General features: G+C 36.6%; 1 protein-coding gene across 1 annotated transcript in view; it reads right to left on the bottom strand.

Annotated features, from left to right (window-relative positions):
• The window catches only part of LOC116424797 (agrin), a 631033-nt gene that overhangs the window by 461469 nt on the left and 142118 nt on the right, over positions 1–27446 (bottom strand). Inside the window, exon 3 of the mRNA XM_031971677.2 lies at positions 11264–11299. Within this exon, the coding sequence (XP_031827537.2) occupies positions 11264–11299 (36 nt within the window). The remainder of the gene's footprint in view (positions 1–11263; positions 11300–27446) is intronic.

The following is a 27446-nucleotide window of genomic DNA, read 5'->3' on the forward strand; positions in this document are numbered from 1 at the left end:
GCGACCGAGCCTCGCAACTTACGTGGAAAACAAGAAATATCTGAATCGCAGGAGAACGCGCCGGATAACAGCAAGACCGGCGCGGTGTCCCTGATATTCTCCGTCCGCGTTCCGTAACTCTTTTGCTCGTTTTCACTGGATTTCCTTCCCCCGAGCTGTGTCATTGCGCGCTTCTCCACAGCCTTTTCTCCGGCGAATCGCCCTCGCGAACAGACGATCCGTTGATATTCTTCGGCACTTCTTGGCGGTTCGAATATTCGAATGAATGGTTTAGTATCTTATCTGTCTGTTTATCTTTATTATTATTATTATTATTATATTTATCTTTGGTATCATCATTTTCGGTTTAGTAGCTTGTTTTGTAAATTTTTTAACTATTGTGTTGAATAGAAGTACTTTGTTGGTAATGATTTTGTGAGAAACGTTAGTGTTTATGATTATTTTGCGTTTGTTTGATTTAGCAATTCATTAGAGAAACGTAATTATGTATAGTTTAGTATAATTTAATTTCTAATGAAAGGAGTTGAATGGCATTTATATTTGTTCGATTTTGTTTTAAATGTTTTAGCTATAAGTGTTTCTACTGCTTGTAATTAATTGGATTGTAGATATTTATACAGATGAAAAATGTTAAAAGTTAATTTGAAGAAAAGAGAATGATTTTATTCTCTGTATTGGAAGGGTGGTTTTGTTCACTTTGAAAATTATTTTGAAATTTGAAAGTATTTTTTAATATTTGCATGATATTAATGAAGTTTTTGCTTTTTATGAACCATAGAAGGTTAACTGGATTGTAATTGTACACCTAGCTTATACTCCACAGTTTAATAAATTCTTAATTTGGTAAATACAACCTCGTAACGAATCTATGAAATAGACAAAACACTATAACATTTTTAATTGCAAACATCGTTAATGAAAATAATATCAACATGGCATTATAATAATAAAACATTTATTTTAAATATGGGAGAGTGGTCGTGGAGTACCGATAATATAACACGTAAAACAAACATTCATCAAAGTATCAGGAATATTCACATCAGGTGTACCTTGGACCTTTATTTGCTTCTCGTTTCTTTAGATTACTCCATGAAAACGTAAATTATGAAATTAATATGAATTTATTATTAATATTAATGTAGTTATGAAACATAATAAATACGCCACAGACAAAATTATTTCAAATACCAGCCCATAGAAAAATCTTCATTACAGAACCGTTAAGCGTTCAATTAACAAAAACATCTATTCACAGTTACGACTTCATCGAGCAAGAAACATTTCTAATGTTCTCCTCCAGACATTCACCAAGACCTGAAATTTCAATACAAAAAAGCAGAATGAGTATCTCAAAGATAAATCTGTTCCAAGACTCCAGCACAGGAATTCACATAACATAATTATCAAATATCAACTAAACGAAAACGTCCGTTCATCAACATAATTCCTCAAATTTCCTTACAGCCCACGACTTCGTCGAACAAAAGTCGTTTCTAGTTTCCTCGCCCCAACCAGTCGAGGTGTTCGCTGAAATTCCCGCGCGGTTGATATTAGCGAGCAGCCCGATAATGCCGGCCTGTGTAAGGTGGTTTCAAGAGGGGTCAGGGAAAAATCGTAAAAAACCGAGCCGGCCTCCCGCATTTATAGCACGTGAACCGACGATTCTCCCCTTTACCTTCCCCTCCTGTCTTCCTGGCTCTCTGACTCTCTTTCATCCCCCTCCCCTGGCTAGCCATCGTTGGTATACGGTTTTTTCTGCGTGTAATTTATCGACTGGACTCCTCTTTTTCTCGCGGACCACCGCGTTCCTCTGCCTTTTCTCTCCGTCTCTTTCGCCGGCCACCCCCCCCCCCCCCCCCCCCTCCCTCGCAGCTCGCATTCACGCCGGTCTCGTTGCGGAGGATGGAACACGAGGACGCAACGATTTATAGTAACTGCACCCGCTGTCGTAGAATATTTTCGGCGGAATTTCCACTCTGCCTTTTTCATTCGGCCCGTCTCTATGGCACCCCCGTTCCGCGACACCGCACTTTCCCCCGTCGCTATTCAACGAACCCCTTCGAGGCGGCGGCCATAAAGCATAAATGGAACTTTCTCCATTCAGAATAATGATATATCCCCGTTGACCCGAGTCACTTGTCTCGCGTTTCCGTTTCTTTCCGTTTCTCTTTTTCCTTCTTCTCCCTCTTCCCTTCTCTCTTTCTCTCTCCACCATTCCCACGAGTGAATTATTCATTTCGCCAGGTATTCATTCGTTAACGGTCACAATTAAAGCACTGAATGGCTGTGAGAGTGGTGTTAAGCCCGGATTTTGCTCCATTATTCGGGGATAACACTTGTGCGCAAAACGGCGTATTACGTGCGGCTTCCAGTGTGCGTGGGGTGATTAAAAAATGAGAAAACGTGTCTAGAAATTTATTCGGCTGCTACTGGATTAGACGCTTTCTTTGGAATTATTGAACCGGCGTGGACATCTCACTTTGACACGAAGAAAGAGAATTACGTTTCAAATAAGTTAGGTTTTGATGTCGCGATTTTCGTGGATTCAAGATGCTTGATAGTTTTTCTCCGATTATTGATTACTCTTGAGTGACTTTATGTGTTACAAACTTCAAGTCCATAGGAATTTGTTCTTAGTTTCCTACTTCGTTTTGTAAGAAAAATACACTAAGCTTCATAAGAACTTTAAGCTCTATTTGTTTATAATCAATTTTAACATTCAATACTTAATTAATTAAATAACTAGACAAACCCGTTTTCTGTATTCATGCGTACCATCAACCACTTCACATTTCCTTGATTTGTAATTCCATTAATTTTCCAATCATTTTCCTTGATTTCATATTTTACATATAATATATTTATTAGAATTTCGCATACCTACCACTCATATGTAATCATGCTCATAAGAATGTACAAAGTCAACAAATCAAATAGTCAAAGACAAAGCTTCAACAGTTCCAAAAATCAACAGGCGTTATTTAGGGAGTAAACAACACTTAATTCACTAACAAAACTTCACAGAATAACGTAATGCCAAGATCATCGCTCGAATCTCATTAGTCCATCCGCTAGCCATTATTATTTACAATATGCAAGCGTAAGGACTAGCATTCACGGGGAAACAGTAATTTCGATCGCGTGTCGTGCCCGTAGGAGGTCAATCGATGTCATTTCTCCTTATCGTCGGGAGAATATTTCATTTTACCTCTCGCGTAAAAGCTATCAACCATGGCACTGTTGCGCAGGCGAATTTATTTCAAGTACTCACCTTGCTCGCGCTTCAAAATTTAATTGCACAGTGATACCGGCTGCGTCCCGAGCGATTTCGCACTCGGGGATGCGCTCGTGACTCGAGTGACGGTAATGCGACCGATACTTATTGCGTCACGATGCATCCTCGATAAAAAAATGGACGAGGGAGGGTATGAAAAAAAATGCGTATGGGTGACCTTTCAAGCGAGTGAGCGACACCAGGACTCGTCCACAAAGCCATCGAGTTTCATTAGACACAAAGAGCGTGTCTCTCAATGGAATGATGCACGAAGCCAATTACATTTTGCATCGTGTTCTTCGGATACATGAAAGTGGACGAGCGAGGACGTTAGGAAAATGTTTTGAGTTATTTTGTTATTTACAAAATTATCATACGTTTTGGGAAACGAGGGTGGAGTGTCGGAATTAATCCGTTTCATTATGATTTCTTTTACAACTATTCTCTTTAAAGCTGCATTATTCTTGATAATTAACTAGAAAAAAATGAATTCGGGGTTTACCCGTGTGGAGAATAGGAAAAATTAAATAATAAAGGAGAAAAATGTAGTTGTAGAAAAATAGCTTATTACTGATAAATGTATTTGAGATATTTGAAAGTTTGCCTGAGCTTGTATCCGAATAATGGTAATGAGTGGGAAAACATAAGGACAGTTAAAATATATTGAAGATTTCCAGTATTAATAAATTAAATGTAAAATCCATAATGTATTATATCAATAAATATCATGTAGCTTTTGTATTAACTGAGTATTAACTTTAGTTGAACGTATCTCTTGAATACTAATTGTAAATGTATATGAATTGATTGCTCATTTTATGATCCTATTACTTATAATCCCATTATTATACCACTCATTTCTAATTGGGTGCAACGTATATAGTTGAAATAAGAGGGCTTTCCAAAAATATTTTGCTGACATAGTGGTACAATTTAGTGAAAGTAATTAATCTCATAAGATTGCTTTTGATTATAATCTATAGGCAATTTAAAATTTCTGCAAAATGAAATTTACTAAATTATAATAATATTCTGTAATTGAACAAAATCTTTACAGTCATATTCATTGCGATATAATTTCAGAATACATATTCTACAGTTAATCTAGACATACATTTCAATAAGCTTAGGTTTCCAGAAGTTCCTTTATTTCTGAGGTCGCAGAATCCTGAAACAAGATTCCATATATTTCCTACTATCCCAGATAGAAACACGAAACTCCAAAAAAGAGAATGCTCGAAACAAACACTTTCCGCGTAAAGAAATTCCAATTGATTGATTTCAGCAACCGAATACCCCCCGATTGCATTCTACGAAGAAAAAAAATTTAGAATTGAGTCGGCGATGCACCGGCGGCGCAAATAAAACCGGGCAAATATTGTCCACGAAAGAGAAAAGACTTCGGACTTCGTTATCTGGATGCTGTTATTTATCCGAATTATGCGGAATTTCTTATCCACGGTACAGTACGGAAGCGGAAATACGAGCGCGATGAAACCTGATAAAAATTATTCTTGGGAAAGCCATTCGTAAATGGAATAAATTTCTCGGCATCTTGGAGTACCTCAGGAACCGTGAAATGCCAAGATGTATGCAACTTTTCCTGACTTGGGGAATGCACTCGAAACGTGAATCTTCGAAGAATGCAACGGTGACATTGTGTAAACACTCTACACTCTCGATAGCAAATGTTACATCAATGCACATAAATGCATCTCATAGGAAATACGTAAGTTACACTATGTACTTGCGTGAATCGCCTTTTCTGTATTGTATTGCTTAGTGAGAATTAGGCTACCAGAGATTTACCATTCTCATTTCTTATGCGATTTAAGATCAACCAAAAATTTAACATAACAACTATAACAAATAGGCTGCGGATTTTTATGTATTTATGGAAACATGAAAATTTAAAATTGCACAGAATGTATACGGTACGATAAAATAAATAACATATCCAAGGTGTAGTACTTTTTATACTCTTTGAAATACGTCGACTTAACCTTTTATACTCATTCTTAATACGTCGACTGCCCAACTATCATTTTTAAATATTCATTAATATCGAAGCCACTTATATGATGAAATAGGAACTGAGAAATTGAAGGTAATTACGGTGATTATTTTTATAACTTTCATGCGCCTCATCGATCCTGACGAAATTTAAGTAGCCTTTTTAATTACTTCTTAAAGTTGAACAAGAAATTGTTATTATAGCTATTATAGATTAAATTAAGGAATCTTCTCTTTTCTGCAAAACAAAAGCTATGAAAAATCCTAAAAAGTACTTTCTCCCTCCTACTCATAAATCCAAAGAAATATAACTTTACAATCAAAACATCAATAATTTTGTTTCACCGAGTTTTCAACTGCCAAATATTCACAAAAGTATGTATAAAACATAAACTACATACAAAGCAGAAGTGAAATACAATGTTTAGTGTCAGGCAACTTCATCATTGCCCCAACGATGCATAAACTTGTAGAATTCCAAACACTTGCTGGACAGTAGCTCGATATTTGTTTTATCGAGTTTTTAAGTAACAAGTGCAAAAGTTCTCAAAACACATAAACTATAAATGAAAAATAAAACAAAATGCAAAGTCCATCGAAACATCGAATGTCGGACAATTTCATCGTTAACTCGACGATATATAAAGTTGTGAAATTCCGAACACTGGATGGGCAGATCTGATAGGGAGGAAGGTCGACGCGGATCGTCTTAACAACCGGGGAAATTACCTAACGCGTTTCGGGGCCACGGAATGCCTGCGTGAAATTTGTAGCGCAGCGAATGTCGATTATCAATTATTACCGAAGTTCGGGCGCAAAGGACGAGGCGGACGTTAGGTACAGTTACCATTATTTGAATAGTTCACCGATACGATCGTTTCGGCAATGCGCACTGCGGGTATCCGAAGTTTCAACATCCGGATATTGAATATGGTTATACGGAAATTGGGAATATTCCGGATACCTCGGTCGCCGTTACTTCGGGGCAGCATCAGATGTTTCGATGACAACGGTGCCTGTGGCCAATTAGTTTTGAATTCCGCGTAAATCAGCCGCAAGAGTCTTGCGGGTGGTCGAGTAATTGGAAATAGTCTTGGTTCCTGTGATTCCAACGTCTACCATCGCCTTTGAACTGCGGCCGTTCGTTAGCACGGTAGCAGTTAAAGTTTCGATATTTTCGACTTGCATCATGAACTGCAATACTAAGATCGTTTCAAGAAGCTAGGCTGATGGGAAAGTAGGTAAAATAAATGTAATGAATTTCTTCTAGATTAGTTGATTTTTATCAAATTACAAGTTAATTTAATTACTATTAGACAAATTTAGATGAATAGTATATAAATTCTACAGTCTATGATAAATGCACAAATGAATTTCATTTGACTTAAAAGTCGATTATTCAAACAATTTTTATAAATACGACAATTTTTTAGTATGGTAAAATAGAGTAGATATTTACAATAATTTTGCTTTTCTTAAACTTTATCATGTTTAATTAAAAGCGTATAGTCATGTTAGAACAACAAGGGGACTATTTTACGATACGGCAAAATATTCATAGAGACGTTCGTAACTGTTAGCTTTCCATTCGGTACTTTAGCAGGCCGGCCTACAGGTATCGTAAAGTCGTGTTCCAGAGAGTCCGTTAGAATTTCAGAAAGAAGTGTCCTCAAGGATCCTGACCTACCGGAATTTCCCCAACGTTGCCAAACATTTGTCCAGCGTAGCGACCAACTCCGTCACCCCCGCTCCAGGGAAATACCCCGCTACGAGCGTACTGGAAGGGGATGATACAGGAGTGGTTATCATACGTAGGAAGGGATGGAATGGGCCCAGGAGGATTATAAAAACCCTTCACAGAGTTGAGAATCGGTCAGAGTTTAGAATCAGAGATAGAAACAGCATCAGTACAGTTAGAACACAGTTTAGAAACAAACCAGAATCAGAATCAGTTGATAATTAGAAAGAGGAACATGTTCAATCAGGAACACGTTCATTTAGCAACCACGTTCATTTAGGAACAAATTAGAAACACTTCAGAAAATCTCCATTAGTGACTACCATTCAGTCAGTCAGTCATTAGAACTCTTAGTTCCAACATTGGGTGGTCCTTTGAGAAAAATTCAGCATATACTCAAAAGTGCTCGTGACAGTCAGAGTGCTTTACATTTGGTCCTTCGAGTCGGATCAACGTTCACGAGTGCTTTAGAAGTCAGATGAATTACTTGAATACTCTTCATTTGAGGCCACATTAATTTTAAAGGCAAATTGAATAATTAGATAGAGGGTATGAAATGCAAAAATTCATATAGCGTATAAAAGTATAATAGGCTCTTACCTGATTATTGGACGTACTCGACAAGAATAAGCGAGCAAAATAGTTACTTAACAATTTGAACAAATAATCTCAGACAACTGATAACCGCAAAAAATATCCAGTAAAATAAATTAATTATACACGATTATACACCTCAACTTTTCTGTTCTAGATAACACTTCAATTTAATTAATTAATTTAAAAGATTCAAAACGATAACTTTTTTATATAAAGAAAACCTATTGTTTTCTTATAGACTCATATTAAATATCGTGCACGTCTAGATACTGCATAATTAAAATATTCCATAGATTTCCGAGATTACAGATAAGATAATCTCAGTTCCCTTAATCGCCTTCTTAATTTCAAGGGAACGTTCGCCCGTGAATTGAAACTGTCGGTGCACCTGTAGAAAGCTGTAACATCCGTCGTTACTTTGAACAATTTCGCGTTGGAGCTCGAATTAACGCGCCGAACTTCCGTTCCGTATTAGAGATTGTTCTTTCCTCGTAATTGTTCTTTCCGGAATAATAGAATACCGTAGCACCCATTATAATTTCAGCCGGTCGTGCTTGCTTGGCCTATTTCGTGAACTGTTAATTAACGAAACCATTGTCAAGCGGTCGTAACTATAGAGCGACAAGCGGACATACTTCGTACAAATATGTACCTTCCTCTTTCCCTCGACAGTCCGTCTGTAACTAACGAATTGACTTCGCGCGTATTTCTCTTTCCGTTTCCACGGCTGTGTTCCTGACTAAAACCGACTGCGAAACAATAGTTTATACAGGTTCGCCGAGCGAACTTGAGGCCTCTACGCGGAGTTAAGTGGAATCGGAGAAATCGTGAATACAAATGCGATGTAAGAGGCTGACTAACGATCGAAAACTTCCTAAAAATCTGCTCGCTTCTCAGCAATTACCTTCAATTAGTTCTGCTATCCTCAAATTTGTTCGATAAACTGGCAGACCGATTTTACATCCTTTTGACGAGCAAACTCTTAACCTGTTAACTATGCAATTTAGTTCGAAAAATCTCTCGTTTCGCGCGCAATGAAATAAAAAAATTAAATGTGTACTTGTCAAACGCAGGAGGAATGTACTTAGGGTACATTTTAATGAAAAGTCAGACCAAACAAAGAAGAATTACATGTTTATGTGAAAAAATAAACATCGCTGAGAGAATTAGTATCATTTCAAGTTTTAAAATGACGTGTATACTCGTCAAATGCAGTTAACTAGTTAAATAGTCGTACCAACTGTTATAGTTAAACCAAGCTCCACGTCATATCCCATAATATTTCTTCAAAAAGCCCGGTCACGGGCGTTGTTTCGTTGAATTGAATTGCGTTGATATCGGTGATCAATCAGCCGTAGTTGCTAACGAACACTGTCGGGGTTAGTTTTCCGACATTGATGGAGAAGTATTAACGTCAGAAGGAAAAAGGTACACAATATGTGTCTGGAACAGTGAGTGCCGATGCGCCGACTTATTTTCTTTTGTTTTCGTTCGTGCGTAATGAAAGCGTCAAGTTCACCCCGCAAAATTGCCCGGTACCGGCTGCATGCCTCGATTAAAAACGATGTTTATTTCCGTTTATGCAAAAATATCTGTCGAAAACGGCCCCGCGGATAATTCCGTGGTTTCCAAATTCAAAGCGTCGACATGCATGAATTCTCGGACAAAGTGCACCGTCGATGTATGTGCAACAATGGTGGACACGGGGCGGCGCGGCGCGACGTATGAAAAAGAGCCCTCAGATAACGCGTTTGACAGGATGATTTGTATCGATGCTTTGTAAAAGTGGTTGCCTTTGCAACGTGCCAAAAGATAAAAATCGAAACGCGGCACGAATGAGCGGACCGGGAGGGTAGGGAGAAATGGCGGGGTGAAGGCAGGGTTCGGAATGGATACCGTTTTCACTTTGCGAAATACGCTGGAACTATTGCAAAGCGATCTTGATTTGTGAAGGAAATTGATTACGCTCGAATTAAATGCTCTCCATGAATACGCCTTCGCTCTTTTACTTTTTAACTGAAATCTGCTGCGCACCTCGTTATGTTTGAATCATTTCGGAGAGGAATAATTGATTTACAAACATTTTCATTTTATATTTGTACAACGTCTGCCGCGAACGTGAAACGTGTAACTGCAATTTGTTGTGTGACGCGCACAATAGTCTATGAAAATGGCATTGCACAATTCGCCAATCATATATTTCTCTCGTTGGAATTATTTTGATTGTGGTGGGCGAATAATTTTGTAGGAAAAGAATGAACGATTCAAAGGGGAGACCAGTTACAAAATCATGCTTGTTTTTTCGTAATTTCAACGGCGTGTATTGCAGTTGTGCAATGTTGATTAATGGGAACGTTTAAATTCATCGAGTGATTGCAAGAATTTGCTTGGCATCGTATGGTTTATTGAATTTAGAGAAAATATTTTATCTGGCAAATGCATTTAATGATTTTTAACGTGTTATACCCTCTAATTCGTTCTTCGTTAATTATAATCGCTTATTTTTCTTGAATCGTACACGAATTTACACAATTTTCGTAAACAGTAATCAAACCTTATAAATACTTTAAATCATAAACCATAAATTGTTTTACGTTGAATTACACATAAATTGCTTGTTTCCTCAATTTTTTCCAAAAATGGACATTTTCATGATAAACGATCAAAATGTTTAATACTAAACAAATAATTGGCCATGCAACGCAATCCGACGAAAATTCGTTTTTTCCAGTGGCAAGTAGTCCCCGCGGAACTTTATCCGCTATTGGAGGGAAAAAGTATCGATCCTTCCGAGCGATAAACAAGAGAAAAAACGGTCGAATGTAAACAAGTTTTACGAACGTCCGCGAGACGCAAGCGTTGTTTCACGATTTGTGAAGCGGCAATGTTTTCCGTAATTCCGAGCATTTATGTGCGGCCATTGTTGTAGCTTACCTACTGAAAAATTGCTGGCCCCCGATATATACCACGGGCAAAGCAAATATGATCGGAGTGAAAAATGTGAAAAAGACAGAATAAAAGCGCTGCTTCCAGGAATCGGCCGTTCAATTAACTCACTGAGATTCCGGACGTGTTTGCGAACACGATGGCGTGATCGTTCCGATCGGTGCAATTTCGAGTTATGCTTGCTGCTGTGTTTCGCGTAATTGAGTCGTGCACGGCTTTGAAAGACACGAGCCTGCGCGTCTATTTGGCTCCGCGGGATAACGTACCTAAACATCGCGTGATGGCGAATTTCCATCCATTGAATCGCGATTTCTGTGACAGCAGTATTCCCAGACTCTTTCTTTCGTGTCAGTCGAGCGATCGTAACGCTTCTTCGACCTGTCAGCTCGTAACATTCGCCGTTATTAAACCGAAACGTACTCATTCCTATTACCATTGTAAAATTTTATTTCAAGTTTTACGATGTTCTAACGGAACAACTTAATTAAGTAGTAATAACGAGGCGCAGCTTGTTCTGACGCTTGTGCATGGAGTTGTTTAATGATACGTGAGACACGAGTAACTTTTACTGTGCGAAGATACGTAGGAATGTTGCTTGATCTGTTTGCATTAATGAAATGTGAGTGATAGATGCCGTATTCGTGAAATTGTGTTTTTTTCTTTGCAATTAGAAAATGGAAATGAAGACTCACCCTCGATAATAGGACGCTGTTGCTTGTAGGGCATAGCTGAAAAGAAAAAGGACTGATATTAGTTAATTAGTCACGGTACGTATAGTTCAAGGATAAAAAATTGTTTAGTGAGACAAGTTCGTTGAAACGAGCTATAACCATATGCTTATGGTAATGTATTTAATGAAAACGTAGGTGATGTAGGTATAATTTAGTAAAACACGTTTACAGTAGAGTAAGGTGTTAATGGTCAGACAGCTCCATACAAAGAACTTTTATCAAGATGCGAATTACAATTTTGATTTGAAATGAATCGCATAACAATTCGGTTATCATATACACATATTGCAAATATGTAACACATAAATCGTTGAATGAGAGTGATTAACATAGAGTAGATTCCGTTATTAATATCGAAAAGCACCAGAAATATATCATAAATCATAGTTTTCATAATCTAATACTTGCAAGCACTTTAATCCATAAAACTGAGTTAAATCTTGCACATCAAAGCTTATCTATAAAAGAAAGGCTATAAATAATATATAATTCTCTAGTGAAAACAAGTTCAATCACAAAACCTCCTAATACAAATCTCAATATTCTATAAAAATACACATCTAGCTCTCTTACAATTATTAACACTATGCTATCAAGTAGCAGCACGTTGGTGTCGCATGTAAGACAAAGAAAAAGTATTGAGTACAGAGGAAAGTAATAAAAATATATCTATTGTAATGAAAAGGCTTACATTTATTTATATGTCTCAAGGAAATTTCACGTGTATCAGATAACAAGATTAAAGACATTAAAACTTTTATGGTTTACTAAAATACGTTAATATATGGAAAGTATTGTTTCTGTCACACATGCGGACGTCACAGTGTTAACCTTCTCCACTCCAAGTTCCTTTAACATTTTTTTCCAACAACTCTGTATTACTTTAAGTGTTTCATTTAAAACTTATTTCAAAATACAGACAATTTGTAGAAAACCGTTTAAACAATTCTTTTTCGTAATACTATTAAAAATATCACTGTTCGGGCCAATTTGTACGGGGTTTATGGCAGGGATTAGAAGCACAGCTATTTTTGAGAATTCGTAAATTTAGTTTCTTTTTGCCATCTGGACGACACTCGCCAGATGGTACGCTCTTTCCAATTTTTACTCTTTGTCACAGCATTTGTCGATACCTTTAGTTTTTTGCACGCATTTTTCGTTGGTCTCAATAGTTATTGCCCTGCTCTAAACCTTCACGGCCTGAGCATGTCAGCAAGAACCATGGGTCGCCCAACGGTTTCCGCGGCCGATGCAGGGTCAGGAAACCGTCTCTGGTGTTGACCAGATGCGTCGCCCACCATCGCCGAATTCTAGAGTCTCTCCCCCCTTGGAAAATCTCGCGACCCCTTCCTCAAGGAAACACGCCGAGGGCGTAAAGGAAGGGATGCCTTCTAACCTAGGTTCGCTGATTGGACCTATCCAAAAATTGGAAGAACCAATCAGTGGACAATTGCAAATTCCAAGGGGCAGCTGAGAAGCACTCGCGACTTCAAAAAAGCATTCGTATAGCAACCACCGACTAGAAGAGACACACTTCGAAAACTTGTAAACCGGCTAAGTTGTACAAATACAGTCCACTATATTTTCGCTAAGTCGCGAGTTCTAAATCATTCACGAGATAGACCGCGACCCCCAACAATCACAACAACATAATACAATTTAATAGTAAAAGTACCACAATCGGCCAAGTGACCGGTTTTAAAATTTGATTTAAAATTCTTTCAGTCATTTAACTTTACATCAATTACTTTATAGTTCGATTAATCAGTTTCTCAATTCTTGACTTTCCTTTTGTTTTTGTTTCCATTAAAAAAAACTGTATCGTCTAACTTGCTTACCTTTATTTTCAAACTAGTTATTTCATTGGTTACGATAGGACTAGCCACATACAAAGTGCCGGTACAATTAGCGTTAAAAATATCTCAACAGAAAAGCGCGCGTTTAAATAAATCTAATGTCGAATCACATTCGGCATAGAAGTGCAAAAACCAATACATTCCACGAAGCCTGCCCAAGTATCAGACTCATTCAAAAACCTGCCAACCGGAAGGAGATCAGACTCAGCCTCGCAACGAAACAAAGTTTCATGGCAAGATCCAACAATTTCGTGTTCGGGCGTTGCACTCGCCGGGTCACGAACTTTCGTCGACTTTGTCGCAGGGCCACGAGACAACTGTAATTAACGTCTAAGCGCTAATCAGCCCGATCCGAGGTTTCCCGGGACAACGAGACTCAAGGAGAAGACTTACGTGAATCGGGGTTAAGGCGGACGGACGAGCTGGGACGGGCCGTGGCAATTTCGAGGAGCAAATAACAGGGAAATTCAGGGTCCCCGTAGTTGCGCGACACACTCTCTGACGTTCCTCTCGTGGAACTTTTAATTATCCTTTCCTGGGCTTCCTTTAATGAAGAGGTTCCGCGTCCGTTGCGTCTGCACGTATGACGTTGAAAATAATTACAAGTTTCTGGATGAATTCCGGGACCAGGCGATCAACGCGACGGCAAGGGACGCTTATCTTCAAGTGGCCCGGTATCAATGTTCCTCTCGTTATAGTCTGTATCGCGTACACGTGGCGAACAATGCCAGTTACGAGTAACTGTTGGTCGGAGTTTATGTTCACTGTAGACCTTCCGTTATTTTTGAGTTGGAGGATTTTACAGTAATAATAATAGTTTTACTAGTAAGATTTGTGAACTTCCTTGAGTGTGTGCTCACTTCTATGTTACTTTAGCTTTCTGACTAGGAATATTTCTGCTAATTTTTATGTCTTAAGTCCTGTGAATAATAGAATAGAAACGATTGATTTTGTCGATTAACACTTCACGATAAGAATGAAATAGACATGTTTTTTGGACTTTATTCGCTTAAACGTTTCCTTGTCATTTATAATATATACAAGAGAGGAAGAATAAAAATTGTTCTCCTGTTATATTAATATTTCTAATTTGTAATCAAATAAAATGTTCAAATGAAACAAAAATTACATGCATCAAATTCTACACTATTAACCTTTTCTCTGTTAGCCAGGTCTCTGCTTATGGTTGACAGTTTAAGTGCTGAATATTATTATTATTAGTGCTTATGTTATTTCTTTCATTGAAAAGCTTCAATTTCCCTTAAAGCAGCTGTTCATGTCCCTCTCTTTGATTTAGGGGAAAAATACATATTCCAGGACGAAAGATTTAATGCGTGTTAAACGTACCGTCTTCTGGTACAAAACACAAAGTAAAAACATTTTAAGCAGTATACATACGGAATGAATAAAATTCTCGGGAAGTTTTGAAATGTTTTACACGAGATCATTGGAAGTCTGTCTGATACACTCGAATCAACCATCATGGCGGAGCAATTTCGAATCTTCAGAAATGGAAATATTCAGCTTATCCAGATCCCCGGTAATACCCTCGACGACTTAATGTTTATCCTATCCCCGACAAGCTCGCCGCTAAAGAGGCGGAAAAACAAGAAGACCGTGTATACTTGCGACAAATATGTATTTTAGGGGGAGCTCGCGTTATTGCGGCGCAGCTGCGGAACCGGCTGAAACCCTGTCATCGTTGATATGAATTGCAACTAACGTCCGCCGTCGCAACGCAATAATTCTTGCAATTAAATATACGTTACGGGCGCAGAGGATTTTTTAAGCGTCGCGGTTTTGTTAGCCGGCTAACCCGCTTGAATATATTAACGCAGAAATATCGTTCGTTCGCCGGTGTAATTCGTCACGCATATGCATTTACGGTAATCCACACACACCGTTCATGGGAAACGGTTTTCGAGAGGGACAAATGTATTTTAAATTTCTGCCGCTATGCTCGAAATAACAAAAAAAAAATGGGTGAGAAAGGGAGAGAGAGAGAAAAAGGGAGAGGACGAATATATCGTGACGGTGGACGGATTAATATAAAATCAATGAAACGGAAATAACGCTTTTTACTTTCGCGGATAGTTGAAATTTCAGTGCCGCGGAAGCATCGACCAAGTTCACGGAAACGAGACTTGAACTTCGGAAATTATTTGTTGCAATGGGTCGTATGCATAAAGAGAAGCATTAGCTTCTACAACAGATTTTATAAATTACTGGGTTTTGTCCGAATAAATAGTAAAGTAATTACTAAAATCAGTATTTACTGAATTTTTCGGTAAACACTTAAATTTCGTGTGCATAAAGCTTAATATTTATTAAAAATATCAAGTAAACACTATTGCGATTTCAAGTAAGACTCTCGCTTATCTTAAGATTTTCTAACATTTACTGCCTAGCACTAGTAACATACGTTTATCATGTGTTCTTTAGTACTAATAATAGATTATGTATAAGATATCTAGCATTTTCATCTACTTATACCTAATATGTTCTCAAAATAACAAAAGAAATGAGCAAGAATGGGAGAGAGAGAGAGAAAAAGGAGGAGGAAAAATACATCAGTGTCGGTAGACGAATTAAAACTAGGTTTGTGGAGATTTATTGTACAATCTGTTTTATTGGTTTTAGAAAAATTGATATTCATTCATTTAGATTTTGGAAATTGAATGTTTAAAGATAGACAATTAAAATACACATTTGTGTTATTGTATCAATGAAAATCGATGAAAATATTTACTAAATAATGTTTCTAAAATTCAATATGCATCAAATTGACGCGTTTCATAAACATAGTGTTAATATAAAATCAATGAAATGGAAATAACACTTTTTAATTTCGTGGACAGTCGAAATTTCAGAGCCCTGGAAGGATCAGCCAAGTTCACGGAAACGAGACGCGAGTTTCGGAAATTACTTGTAATGGCGGCGTAATTACGTCGCTGCAAACGATTCATAAGGACTCCGTGCGCAATTTTGCATCGGTACACGGTCGCCGTGCGCTCCCTCGATAACGGTCAAATTTTATCCACCACGCCGGAAAACCGGGATTTCATTACCTCCACGAAATTGTTTCTTAATTAGAGTCGTTCGTCCCAGCATTGCGGAATCAACCGTTTACCCCATGATTGTCGCTGGATACACGGCGTAGAGATGTTTCATTTTCGGATGACGTAAATTCAAAGGTGAACACGGTACAGGAGAATCGTGTAAGGAATTGATGGCTCCGATTCCTAATTGTTCCTAGTCTTAAATCTAAGGTTATTGGAAGTTTAAAGGTTCAGAATTTTATTTGGATATTTGTACTAGTTTGAAATGTTTGTAAACTTGTTTGAGATTGTAAAATTTTATTTCTGAAACTAATTTAGATTAATTAAGTAAAGATTATTGGTAAGTATTTTGTTAGTGCCCAGCACTAATATTCTTTATGACGCGGACGTGCGTAGTTGGCTATTTGTGAGATTAGGATATTTGGTTAACATCTGGCATGCAATTTAGACTTAAAATATTTTTCCTGGCGAGAGAGCGCATACTTTATTGTCTAGTTTTGGGATTTCGCTTCTTTCGTCCTCAATAGCCAAGACGTGTCATAAAAGGGGACAGTTCCGAAGGGTAATTTCGACAATATTTTGTAACGGTGAACGCACCGGAGTCACACCTGGAGGAATTTCCCCATGGTTGCCAAACTGTTCTCGCCGCCCCCACTTTCCATACACGAACACCCACCCAGAAAGGGCGCCTCGAGCGCAAGGGAAGGGTGTTTTATAGAAAAAATAGACTCGCTGATTGGTTGTTGTCAAAATTTAAGGAAAACCAATCAGCGAATACTAGTAATGTGCTAGAGAGGTGGAAGTCCACCTCTAACGAGAGCGCTTCAATTTTAGTAGAGTTGTCATAGACATCTTAGGGCTAAGAACCTAGCAGATAGAGTGTACTTGAGAAATCTAAATATAAGTGTTAGAAAAAATACAGTCCTCTACACAACGTCTCTATTCGTCGCTACCACTGACGACGCTGTGACGCCCCAACATATTTTTAAAATCAAATGTTTGTATTGTGTAATGATCCGGGAAAACAATTACAAAATTATGAAAATGAAAAGAAAAGTATTATAATTATGAAAATGAAATGAAATTATTACAACTATGCAACAAAATTAGTCAATTTTGCCAAAAATGTGGTTTCATGGTTCTATGGTACCTTGATACATCATAAGTAGCAAGTGTTGATAATAATTCCTTACAAATTGTAATTATTCATGTATAGTTACATTTTATGTAAATTAGTTTTCAAATACTAATATTAAGCAAATAATTATTCTTCCAAAACAAAATGAACAAATTTTACAAAATAAAAGCTTATATAAAAATTACACAGAACATAATTAAAATCTGTTTATGATGATATTTTGTAAATGTCAACATTCACGTCGTACAATCATTAAATGAAAATCATTGTTTATAAGTTTGCAATCTGAACACGAAGTCGTTCGCTGAGATCAAACAGAAATTACATTTATTTAAATTTGGTTCAATTAGTTTCATTATTTTTCTGTAACGACGGTACAGAAAGAACAATCCATTGTTACAAATTTTTTATAACTATTTTTGTTAGTAGCTGTATCTGTCTCAATGGTGCCAGTAAACGTAGGACACGCTCGCAAAACAAATAGCCGACATACGGAAGTACGTTTCATAAAACAGGCAATTACATATTTTCCAGACTTTAACGAATGAGCGTAACAACGTTTTGTACGCGGACTGCGCACAATGCCTGGCAAAAATTCCTCGTTAAATAACTTTTTAATGAAAGCATTTCCACGAAATATCGTCACAGAATACGAATCATTTTCCCAATCGGATTCATCGCAGAGATGAATTCCATAATTTCGTATTGTGTTATAAACAACTTGAAATGATCAGAAACATATGAAACCTTTTTGGAGATATAAATATTACTTATCGAAGTAAATTTTTTCATTAACATTCCGCTTCTGTAGAAATTAATCACTAAATCTATAGAAATTGTATTTAAAATGTTTAATGTTGTATTATAGATAATCAGATTAGTATCAAATTTTCCGACATTTTGAACTTAAAATACAACATTACAAATCAATTTTACAATAATTAATACTATCGCGACTCCAAAATAATAAAGACAATAACAAGATACTTAATTAAATAAACTTCAGGTGTGCAAGTTGAACAAAAATATTCGCAATTCGTTCTATTAGAATATTGTTTAACATAAATATCAGTACAAATTTGGAATTAAACGCTGTAGTGTATTACACAGAATATATTAGATCTATGAATAAAACTGTGCCATTAAACTCCGGCTCTGAATATGAATTTAGAATTCCATCCATTTAATTAGCAAAATTAGGTTTAAACAAGATTTCATTTTCTCCCTTAAAAGGAGTTGCACTAAATTTAGATTACACGCTGAAACGAGGAATTAAAGGGGCGAAGGATTAAAATATCAGGGAAGTTCAATATGACGGCTAAGATCATCCGCAGGAGAAATATTTATCGACACTCACGCGAAATTGCTTAGAGATCCAAGGAAGTGGAGCTTGTAAGAACGCGTGTGCGTGCGCCAGTGTACACGTATCGCGCAGTTCGTGCCACGCGGCACTACCAAGCCGGCGATATGTATGCAATCCACTTCTATGAGAACTCGTGCAGCCCGATACTGCGCCGATATTCCCTTTTCTCGGAGCTTGGGCTGTGGGTTGACACACATGGGAAACACGTGTTGCCACTCCCACAAACCGACGCGTAACACAATCGCACCTCGGCCATCTTTACGCGCAGACGTCCTTGCGTACGCTGTCCGACACCGATTCTTTTTCATAGAAGCAATTTAGGCCAGCACGAACTTCAATCTCACGGAAATTGGACTTTACCTGTTATGCTCGTGTTATCGAGGAAATTAATATACACGTTGACAAGCGTGACATTGATAACCTCGTTGCGGACGAAGATTCTTTAAAGTATAGAAAACCTTCGGCAGATGAAGTCAAATAACATACTAGTTGCTTAAATAATGAAGAAAAAAGAAACTACCTCCTACTGATCTTTTGGTGTTTGAGTGATTAAATTATTTTTGTGTAACTTATTATTAGTATTCCAAATATGAAAGTTTAATCTTGCCAAAATGTCGACATTCGTCCCTAAAGGGTTAACACTAGAAGTACAAAACCTGTTAGAATGATAGTTGAAATAATTGGCTTTCTTACTTTACAATTCCTCTAGCACTCTAAGTGCCAATATTGGAAAATTTTGCTTTTTTATTATCTTGTAGTATACAATTTAAGTGAAATTTTCGTTTTCGTAGTACAGTAAGATATAGAAAAGTTACATTATTATTATATAACAATGCAGTACATTCGATGTAATGTTAGGTAATTTTCTTCTTCGTTCTGAGAAATTTGAAGCATCGAAACTTGAAAATTAAAAGTATTTATATTTGAAGTAACTTAACAAATATTTTTATTCGGAAACTTCAAAAAATGTACTCTTATAATTTTGACTGTTAATTGTTAAGAAGGGTAGTGTATTAATTTTCCAAATATCAAATAACTTTAAATACTTAACGCGCTGTATCTTTATAGGTTTAGCAGTTATGGGTACTGGGTGCTTAATAGATTTAGTTAAAGAAAACTAAAAGCAAAGTTTACCTTCACGATAATGTACCCCCTCATTAAGAAAACAATGTGTCACTTGTCGATATATAAATATATTATTACCTAAGGATTTAAAAATTCGAGCTTTTTAAAGTGAGTTTTCCTTCAATTGTCTTTATACGCTTATGCTATTGAAAATAGAAGATAAATGTCCTTCCTCCGTTCGTACGTTTCAAATAAACTTTACAAAATGGAAAATGTATTGCATTAATACGGCAGTTTATTATTGTTGAAAATTTCAGTTATCCGAATGTTATTCCATACAATAAATTTCCAGTTCTCCGTTGACTTTTTTTCATACTGGAGTCATTTCGTTGCACCAGTGATTGAGAACAATATACGTAGATTGAAAATTTGTATGATGTTATATAACATAAAATGAAATATAATGCATAATGAAATTCAACATTATTTTCATTTCCGTTTTAATGTATTAAAATCATTGCGAGAGAAAATAAATTTTAAAGGTAATCCTTATAAATTCTAGGAAAAGGTTTTTATTTCGCTTAAATTCCAGACTTTAATAACGAATTAATAAACAATTATAAACTTAATTGTTGTAACTGAATCATTAACACTATTTCTACCGAAGGTGTCAAATAGCACCTCCTGAAATTTTATCTTAAAATTATTTTCCGAGTTTAGTCTAGTTTAGTTTAGTCCATATATTCTGAATTGACTTTTCGACCTTTCCAATAACGATTATAAAACTAACTACAGAAAATGCCTAAAATTCAATTGAGGACAAATTATTAAGCTGAGAAAATAATTTTAAGTTAAAACATCAAAAGGTGTCTTTTGACACTTTCGGTAGATATAGTGTTAATATGTACATAATTTACTTGACTGGTTAATTTGCCGCAGTTTATCTTTAAATTCTCTCGTAAATCTCTTTTTACAAGATATATTTTTATGTAACAACAAAGGAAAATCGAAATTACACTGGCGAACAAGAATCCCGGTTGCACATTGTACACAGATGCGCCATCTGCGCCGAGACAGCCCATCAAACGGTATCAGAATGTGCATCGTGCACTGAGATAGCCTCTGCACCGGATATCCAAGGCGGTACGTGAAAAATTGACGGTGTCTTGTAAGCCTCGGGCTTACTACACCATATATTGGTTTTGTCTGAAACGGCCGGAAAGTGTGTCAAAAGTCGTAGTGACGCAAAACTGGGTAGACACCCGTATTTTCCTTTACTGTGAAATTTTTAGAGTCGATTTACCTGTTTGAACTGCCTGTTGTAAAATACACACGATGCACATAAATAACGGCGCAATTCGTGACATGGAAACCTGAAAGTATTTTTTAAATTTAATTGCCCTTAATACGAGAGGCTACATTTTAACGTTCCAATTTTTATAGATTAAGGTAAAGGTAACGAGAAAATAGATAATAATTGAACTGAGGTAGTTGATTTATTAAGAGTTTCATGAAACTGTAAATCAAGTAGGACCCTTTATTAACATTTATTTGATTTACAAAAAGTTTATAAGTGATGTCGATATAATTATGAAAATCATAACTTGAAAAGCTTCATTTTAACTGATATTGGTGATTAATACAAATAATACTATTAAGAGACAAACATATTTCTCTGTTTGAATTTTTCAATTAAATCTTCTCAAGAACGGAAATCCGATACTAATTAAATTTATTCTACATATTTTTACTTTTGTACAATATTACATTATTTCCTCGAAGATATGTTGACCATTTAATATTAACCTACTTCCTTCTACATATTTCCATATAGAATTAAATCATCTCAAATGTACGTTTGTCATTCATTTTTTTATTAATTTTTGTACTGACTAAATAGCCCTTATACTATGATTTTTCAATTTACAGTCTTAAATAAAAAAAGAACAGTTTTAAATTAACTTTCACATTTGACAAGTGATTTCCAACTAAATGTACAATCGTAGGTGCATAAACGCAATAATTACATTGGTTTTTCCTATAAGTAGACAACTCAGAAACGAATAGAATGCAAGCAGGTACGGTTTATTTGCTAAGAAAAATTGTTATTTTCGTGATGGTACCTAAATCGAAAGGATTTACAACTGTATATGGAAACCGGAGGCCCTCTCGTATATTCGAAGCCATTTTCGAAGGAAGAATTTCACGCGTCGTGCCCGCAGACGCGATATTTCATTCTCCTTTTTTGCATTCGACAGCAACGCCCGAGGTACGCCGTCCGTGAGTGCGGCCGCCGGAAATGGCGGTGAAGCACTTTCGATTTTCCGTTTCCTCCTCTGTATACCGAGGCGAAGACGAAACACGTATACCCCCATCCCTCAATAAACCGATAGGTGTCAGGTGGCGCCAGGAAAAAAATAAATTGCCACGCGAATAACCCCGCCGGAATAACAACGATACTCTTTTAATTTTAATAACCGGCCGCGATTTATGCGCTGGCAACGCATGAAGAATGCGCTCTGCATCAGAAATTTGTGAACTTTGCATCAGTAATAATCGTATTTGTCACTGCGAGAGACGATAATATTGAATTATTTTTTAATTCAGTGTCTTTAGTCTTCTCGTTTCGCGGAATTAATTGAAATGAAAATATAGAAAATAATGGGTTGTTATGAAATGAATAAAATGACAGATATTTCAGTGCATGCAAATCGTCGCTTTTTATAAGATTCTTTTTAGCGATTGTAATCAGAGTAAATATGTTGAATTATAACAATGCGAAAAATAATATTATTTCTCTATACTACTGTACTGTTTACGAAGGAATTAAGTTCTTTGATAATGTATTAATTCGTTTTTATAATAGATGCCGTGATTATCTTTGGTTAATTCATACTTCATTTAGTAATTTGATTTAAATAAGCGATTCATATCAGCTCTGTCGAAGAAAAAACTGAAAGAAAATGGAATACTGTAAAGTTTAAAGAAATATAAATGTAACTATGAATATAAAATCAATAAAAATTTAATCCTTAAATTTTAAATAAAATCCCCCAAAGTATTAATTAATTGAAAATATTCTAACAATATATAATCGTGCAGTGAATGTTGTTTATGCTGTTCACCTTTCATTTTTTGACAGACGTCCTTAACCCTGAATTTAAAATTTATTTTGAACTCAATTTCCTTAAATACCAGTAGATTATATTTTATCTGACATTTTTTGCCAGAACAGAATTCTAAGGTAGCAATGACACCGAAATGGAGTGCAAATTCCCTCACTGTCTCACGAAATGAGAAAAGTAATCTTTCTTCTCTTCTTAGGAAAAGTGACGCACATTGAGAAAAATTCGTTCGCTGGAATGAGAAGTAATATCCTGAGAGACTAATCGTACAGTCAAATTTTTGGGAAAGTGTGGAATGGCGAACGGATGGGTCGATGGTAACGACCGAAACTGGCTCGTTACGTCTTGAAACTCCGGCAGCGGCGGGAAAGCGTAGAAAAGTCCGTTCAACCGAGGCCACTCGTGCTGGCGATTGATTCTCGCGATATTTCAGGAAAAACTTTGCCCCCGATCGAGGTGGGGCGAAAAATGAAGAAAGTTTCTTCCCCGTCTGCGCGCTCACGTCTTTCGTAACTGTGCCCACGTGCGCGATATACTTGCCCTGATTCTTTGTCCGCGTTTGCGCGTGCTTGTGTCCGTGAACCTGTAAATCGGATCGAAACATTCGAACCCGTTGTCATCGATTAAGAAATTAGCTTGGTCAATGAAGAAATTAAATACGATAAATGAAATTGTTAGTTATTTGAAACTGTATAATAGATGCTGAACGATTACCTTGATAAACGAAGGTATTATGTAGGATAAACAAAACTGTCAATTATTTGAAACTGTACAATAAATATTGAAAAGTTAATTTAACGAATGAAGAAATTAAATAGGGTATATAAAATTGTTAATTAATTGTAACTGTACATTTATACGTGGATATACTGTGTAGCGTTTTAGTAACAGAGAGAAAGTTATTTGTAAATTTAAAATGAAAATATTTTCCTTTCTTCTCGGAGTAATGTAATACACGCTAATGTAATTTTAAACCAACTTGTTTATTATGTTTGTGGTTTGCACGTGAATTTTAATATGAAATAAGGTTATAGTAATAATATCAATAAGGGGCGTCAATCAATTCGTGTGTATCTATTGTGATGAAATTTGACGCATATTTGTAAATGTCCACAACATTTGTCATTGTTGAGCTTAATCGCTTCCGCTGTACTCCAAAATTCCATTACAATTAGTCATGACAGTATTGACAGAGACGGTATTAGACGTGTGTTGCTGATAACTGAAACTGAACTCCGTTGACGTGCTTCGGACACGTGTTACTATATATAGAACTTTCTTAATTTAACGCCAAGAAGAATAATTAGAATTTATAGAACGAAGAGGTAACATAAAGAGATAGAGTGCTGAAATACTTGATGCTTCTATAATAATAGCTTTAGACTTCGATTTTATATCAATTCAGTAATAATTTCAATAATTAATTGTAACATCTCCAATATTGATTTCAGAATGACAACAGAAGTAATTTCAACGATATCATTACTCCAATGTAATATAAAAATGGTTCAAACATTTCCTCAATTCGATTGAATACATCTGTCCAAGCTCAGCTACTCTTCGTCTCTAATAAAGAGGATCGTCAACAAACATTTGTAAATAATACACTAACAATAGATTCGAAGAAAGAAACGTAACAGTGTGCTTACAGATCGCCATTCACGCTGATAATGAAAGAGTCTTTATATTCCTTTACGCAATCAGAAGAAGAAAAGATAATAGAAAGGAGCTTCTTTCATTCGATCACGATAGAACCAATGGGCCGCATGCACAAGAAAAAGCATTAGCTTTTACAATGGATTTTATAAATTACTGAGTTCTATCTGGATAAATAGTAAAGTAATTACTAAAACCAGTATTTACTGAATTTTCCAGTAAAAGCTTAAATTTCGTATGCATAAAACTTAATATTCACTAAGCACGTCAACTAAATACTATTGCAACTTCAAGTAAGACTCTCTTAAGATTTTCCAGTATTTACTGTATAGCACTAATAACCAATTACACATAAGAAATCTATCAATTTCTTTTACTTCTATTTAATACCTAAATGTTTGCTTTTCAAATTAAAATTCGATTTCAATTTAATTAGAATTAAATTACTTTCATGTGCGTTTCTATCTAAATTTATAACTCGCAATGTAACGCGAAGAAAGTTAACGGGATTCTTTTTTTAACTTCTATTTCCATCCAATAAAAACGATTTGTGGCATTTCATCAAATATTGTAGCTATGAATATTGCTACTTAAACAAACGAACGTGTTTATCATTGTCAAATTGTCCATATATCGTCTCGCTGGTTGTTACTTGTCTTTGATACATTTATCATCTATTCTCTAGTAGCGTAGACCGATACAATACAGATCACACGATAAATCTAATCGCCAGAAGAATTCAGTTCACACTTGTTATATCCCAAACTATATTTCTCATTTTCTGTTTCTGATTTGCTAAAGGAAGATTAAAAAATTCTTTTCCGTTTTTCATGATTGATGTTCAAGTATTTCTAGTTCTCTGGTGTCAAATAGAAAATAATCTGGCTCGCACCAGTCTACTCGACTAGTACAAGATTATGTATAAGAAATCTAACATTTGCATTTATATTATGCTTAATACGTCTAAACATTTACTTCTTTATGCATACGACCTAATGACGTTCGAAAGTCCCGATTTCACTTGTATTTCGTAGGAAACATAGAGAAACACGAGGCGCGAGCATACACGGCAACGCGAGAACTGGAAACGAGTGTTAGACTGCTAGCCAGAAATTACAAACTCCGTGGAAACTTCCGCCTACGGGAGTTCGACGGCCTTAATAAGCTGCACGTTGCCTCGCACAGTTTTTCCGAAGAAATTTTACACGGCGGCGGAACGGCAGTTGCCAGCGTCGGGAGGAAATGGCGCGGAAACGCCCCGCCGCGGCCTCGCAAAGGAAAAGAAGGGGAAAAGAAACAGCACGACCGCGCGGCATTTATTAAATTAAACGTCAGCTTCCCTGACAGGGCTTTTCCAGAGAGTCCTCCTCAGCGACCAACTTCCGTTCTATTTCTCCTTGCGAAAAGCTGAAAGGTGACCGTGTCCGACCACTGTTTCTACACGATTCCTGTGTCGCCTATCTTTTTATTGTGTTTTCAACCGTTCGCTAGCTTTTGTATTCGATTATTTCGATACCAGGCATATCGTCTTCTATAGATCGCATTGTTATCGGGAAAAAGTGACTTCACGAGGAAAATATGGGAAATGAATCAATTATCGGATACAGGCGAACGAGATCGTTTGAACCAGACGTTTCTTGTTGTCAGTTGAGTATACGTGATGTATCAATTATCGAGGTTGTTGGATTTTTCTAAGAAAACTATATTGAAAATTGTGCTCAGCCTATTTTTTCTTCGATTGATCTGTCTTTATATTAATCAATAATGTTGAAGTTTATATTAATCGTGTATATTAATAAAGATTTTGGTAACGGAACAATATACGAAGTAAATAGTGAAATATCTTTGCTCCGAATGTTTTTATATTTTGAAAAATAATATTTCTACATAAATACTATTAAATCATAACTGCCAAGTGTTTTCCGAAAACTACTGTATGATTCTGCATATTTCGCTCACTTTTCATTAGGTTGAAAGTATTTTATTAGAATATTATATATACAAGTACCACTATCACACAACAAAAGCAGTATAATTTAAAAATATTAAAAAGCAACATATTTGGAATATAAAATTGATAAGTACTGTCACTACAACATAATATATCTAACGAAAATCTTGTTACTAATTGATGCCTATCTAGCAACATTCGCCGAAATAGATGTGGAAGTCGAAAATTCTTTCATTCACTATCGTAAACAATTCTTCCGCGATCAGATTGACGAATCTAATCGAGCAGATTCCAGCAAAGCTGACACCGTTTTCCGAAGGCAATTGCGCGAACAGCGAAGGATTAACAATCCTGTCAGAGATTAACATTAACACCGTCGAGACGAGGGCTGTAAGGGTGTGCTTATTACTCCCGCGCAAACAGCACAGCTCAACTGGCCGGCATGATGGTGGGGCGGGCTACTTTGCAACGGTGGCTGCCACGCCGTTCGCGTAGTAAATGCTGTTCCCTGGCGGGGATCTGTAATGGGAAAACTATTCGACGCAAGTAATCGCAACAAAAAGGGCTCGGATTCCTGCAGGAAATGATCCTGGAAAGGACTCTCGGAACGGGAGCTTCTTACCCGATACGACCGGCTTTTTCTCGCCGCGAAACTTTTCGAGTTTCTCAAAGCCCCGGGACCGCTCGGGAGAGCGCGAAAGCGAACGGTTGGGAAAAGGGGACCGTAATGGACCAGTCCGGAGGAATGGAGGTATGAGAAGAATGGGGTGAAAGGAAAAAGAAAGGGACATTCCAGAGGGATAAGGAGAGAAAGAGAAATAGAAGTAAAGAGAGTTATAGGGAAATAAAGGTCTACAGGAAGAGAAATAAAGAAAAATATAACAAAAAGAGAGAAAGAAGAGCGTCGGGGAGAGAGAGAGAGAGAGAGAGA

Source organism: Nomia melanderi, chromosome 5 (genome assembly GCF_051020985.1).
Source record: "Nomia melanderi isolate GNS246 chromosome 5, iyNomMela1, whole genome shotgun sequence".
NCBI lineage: Eukaryota > Metazoa > Arthropoda > Insecta > Hymenoptera > Halictidae > Nomia > Nomia melanderi.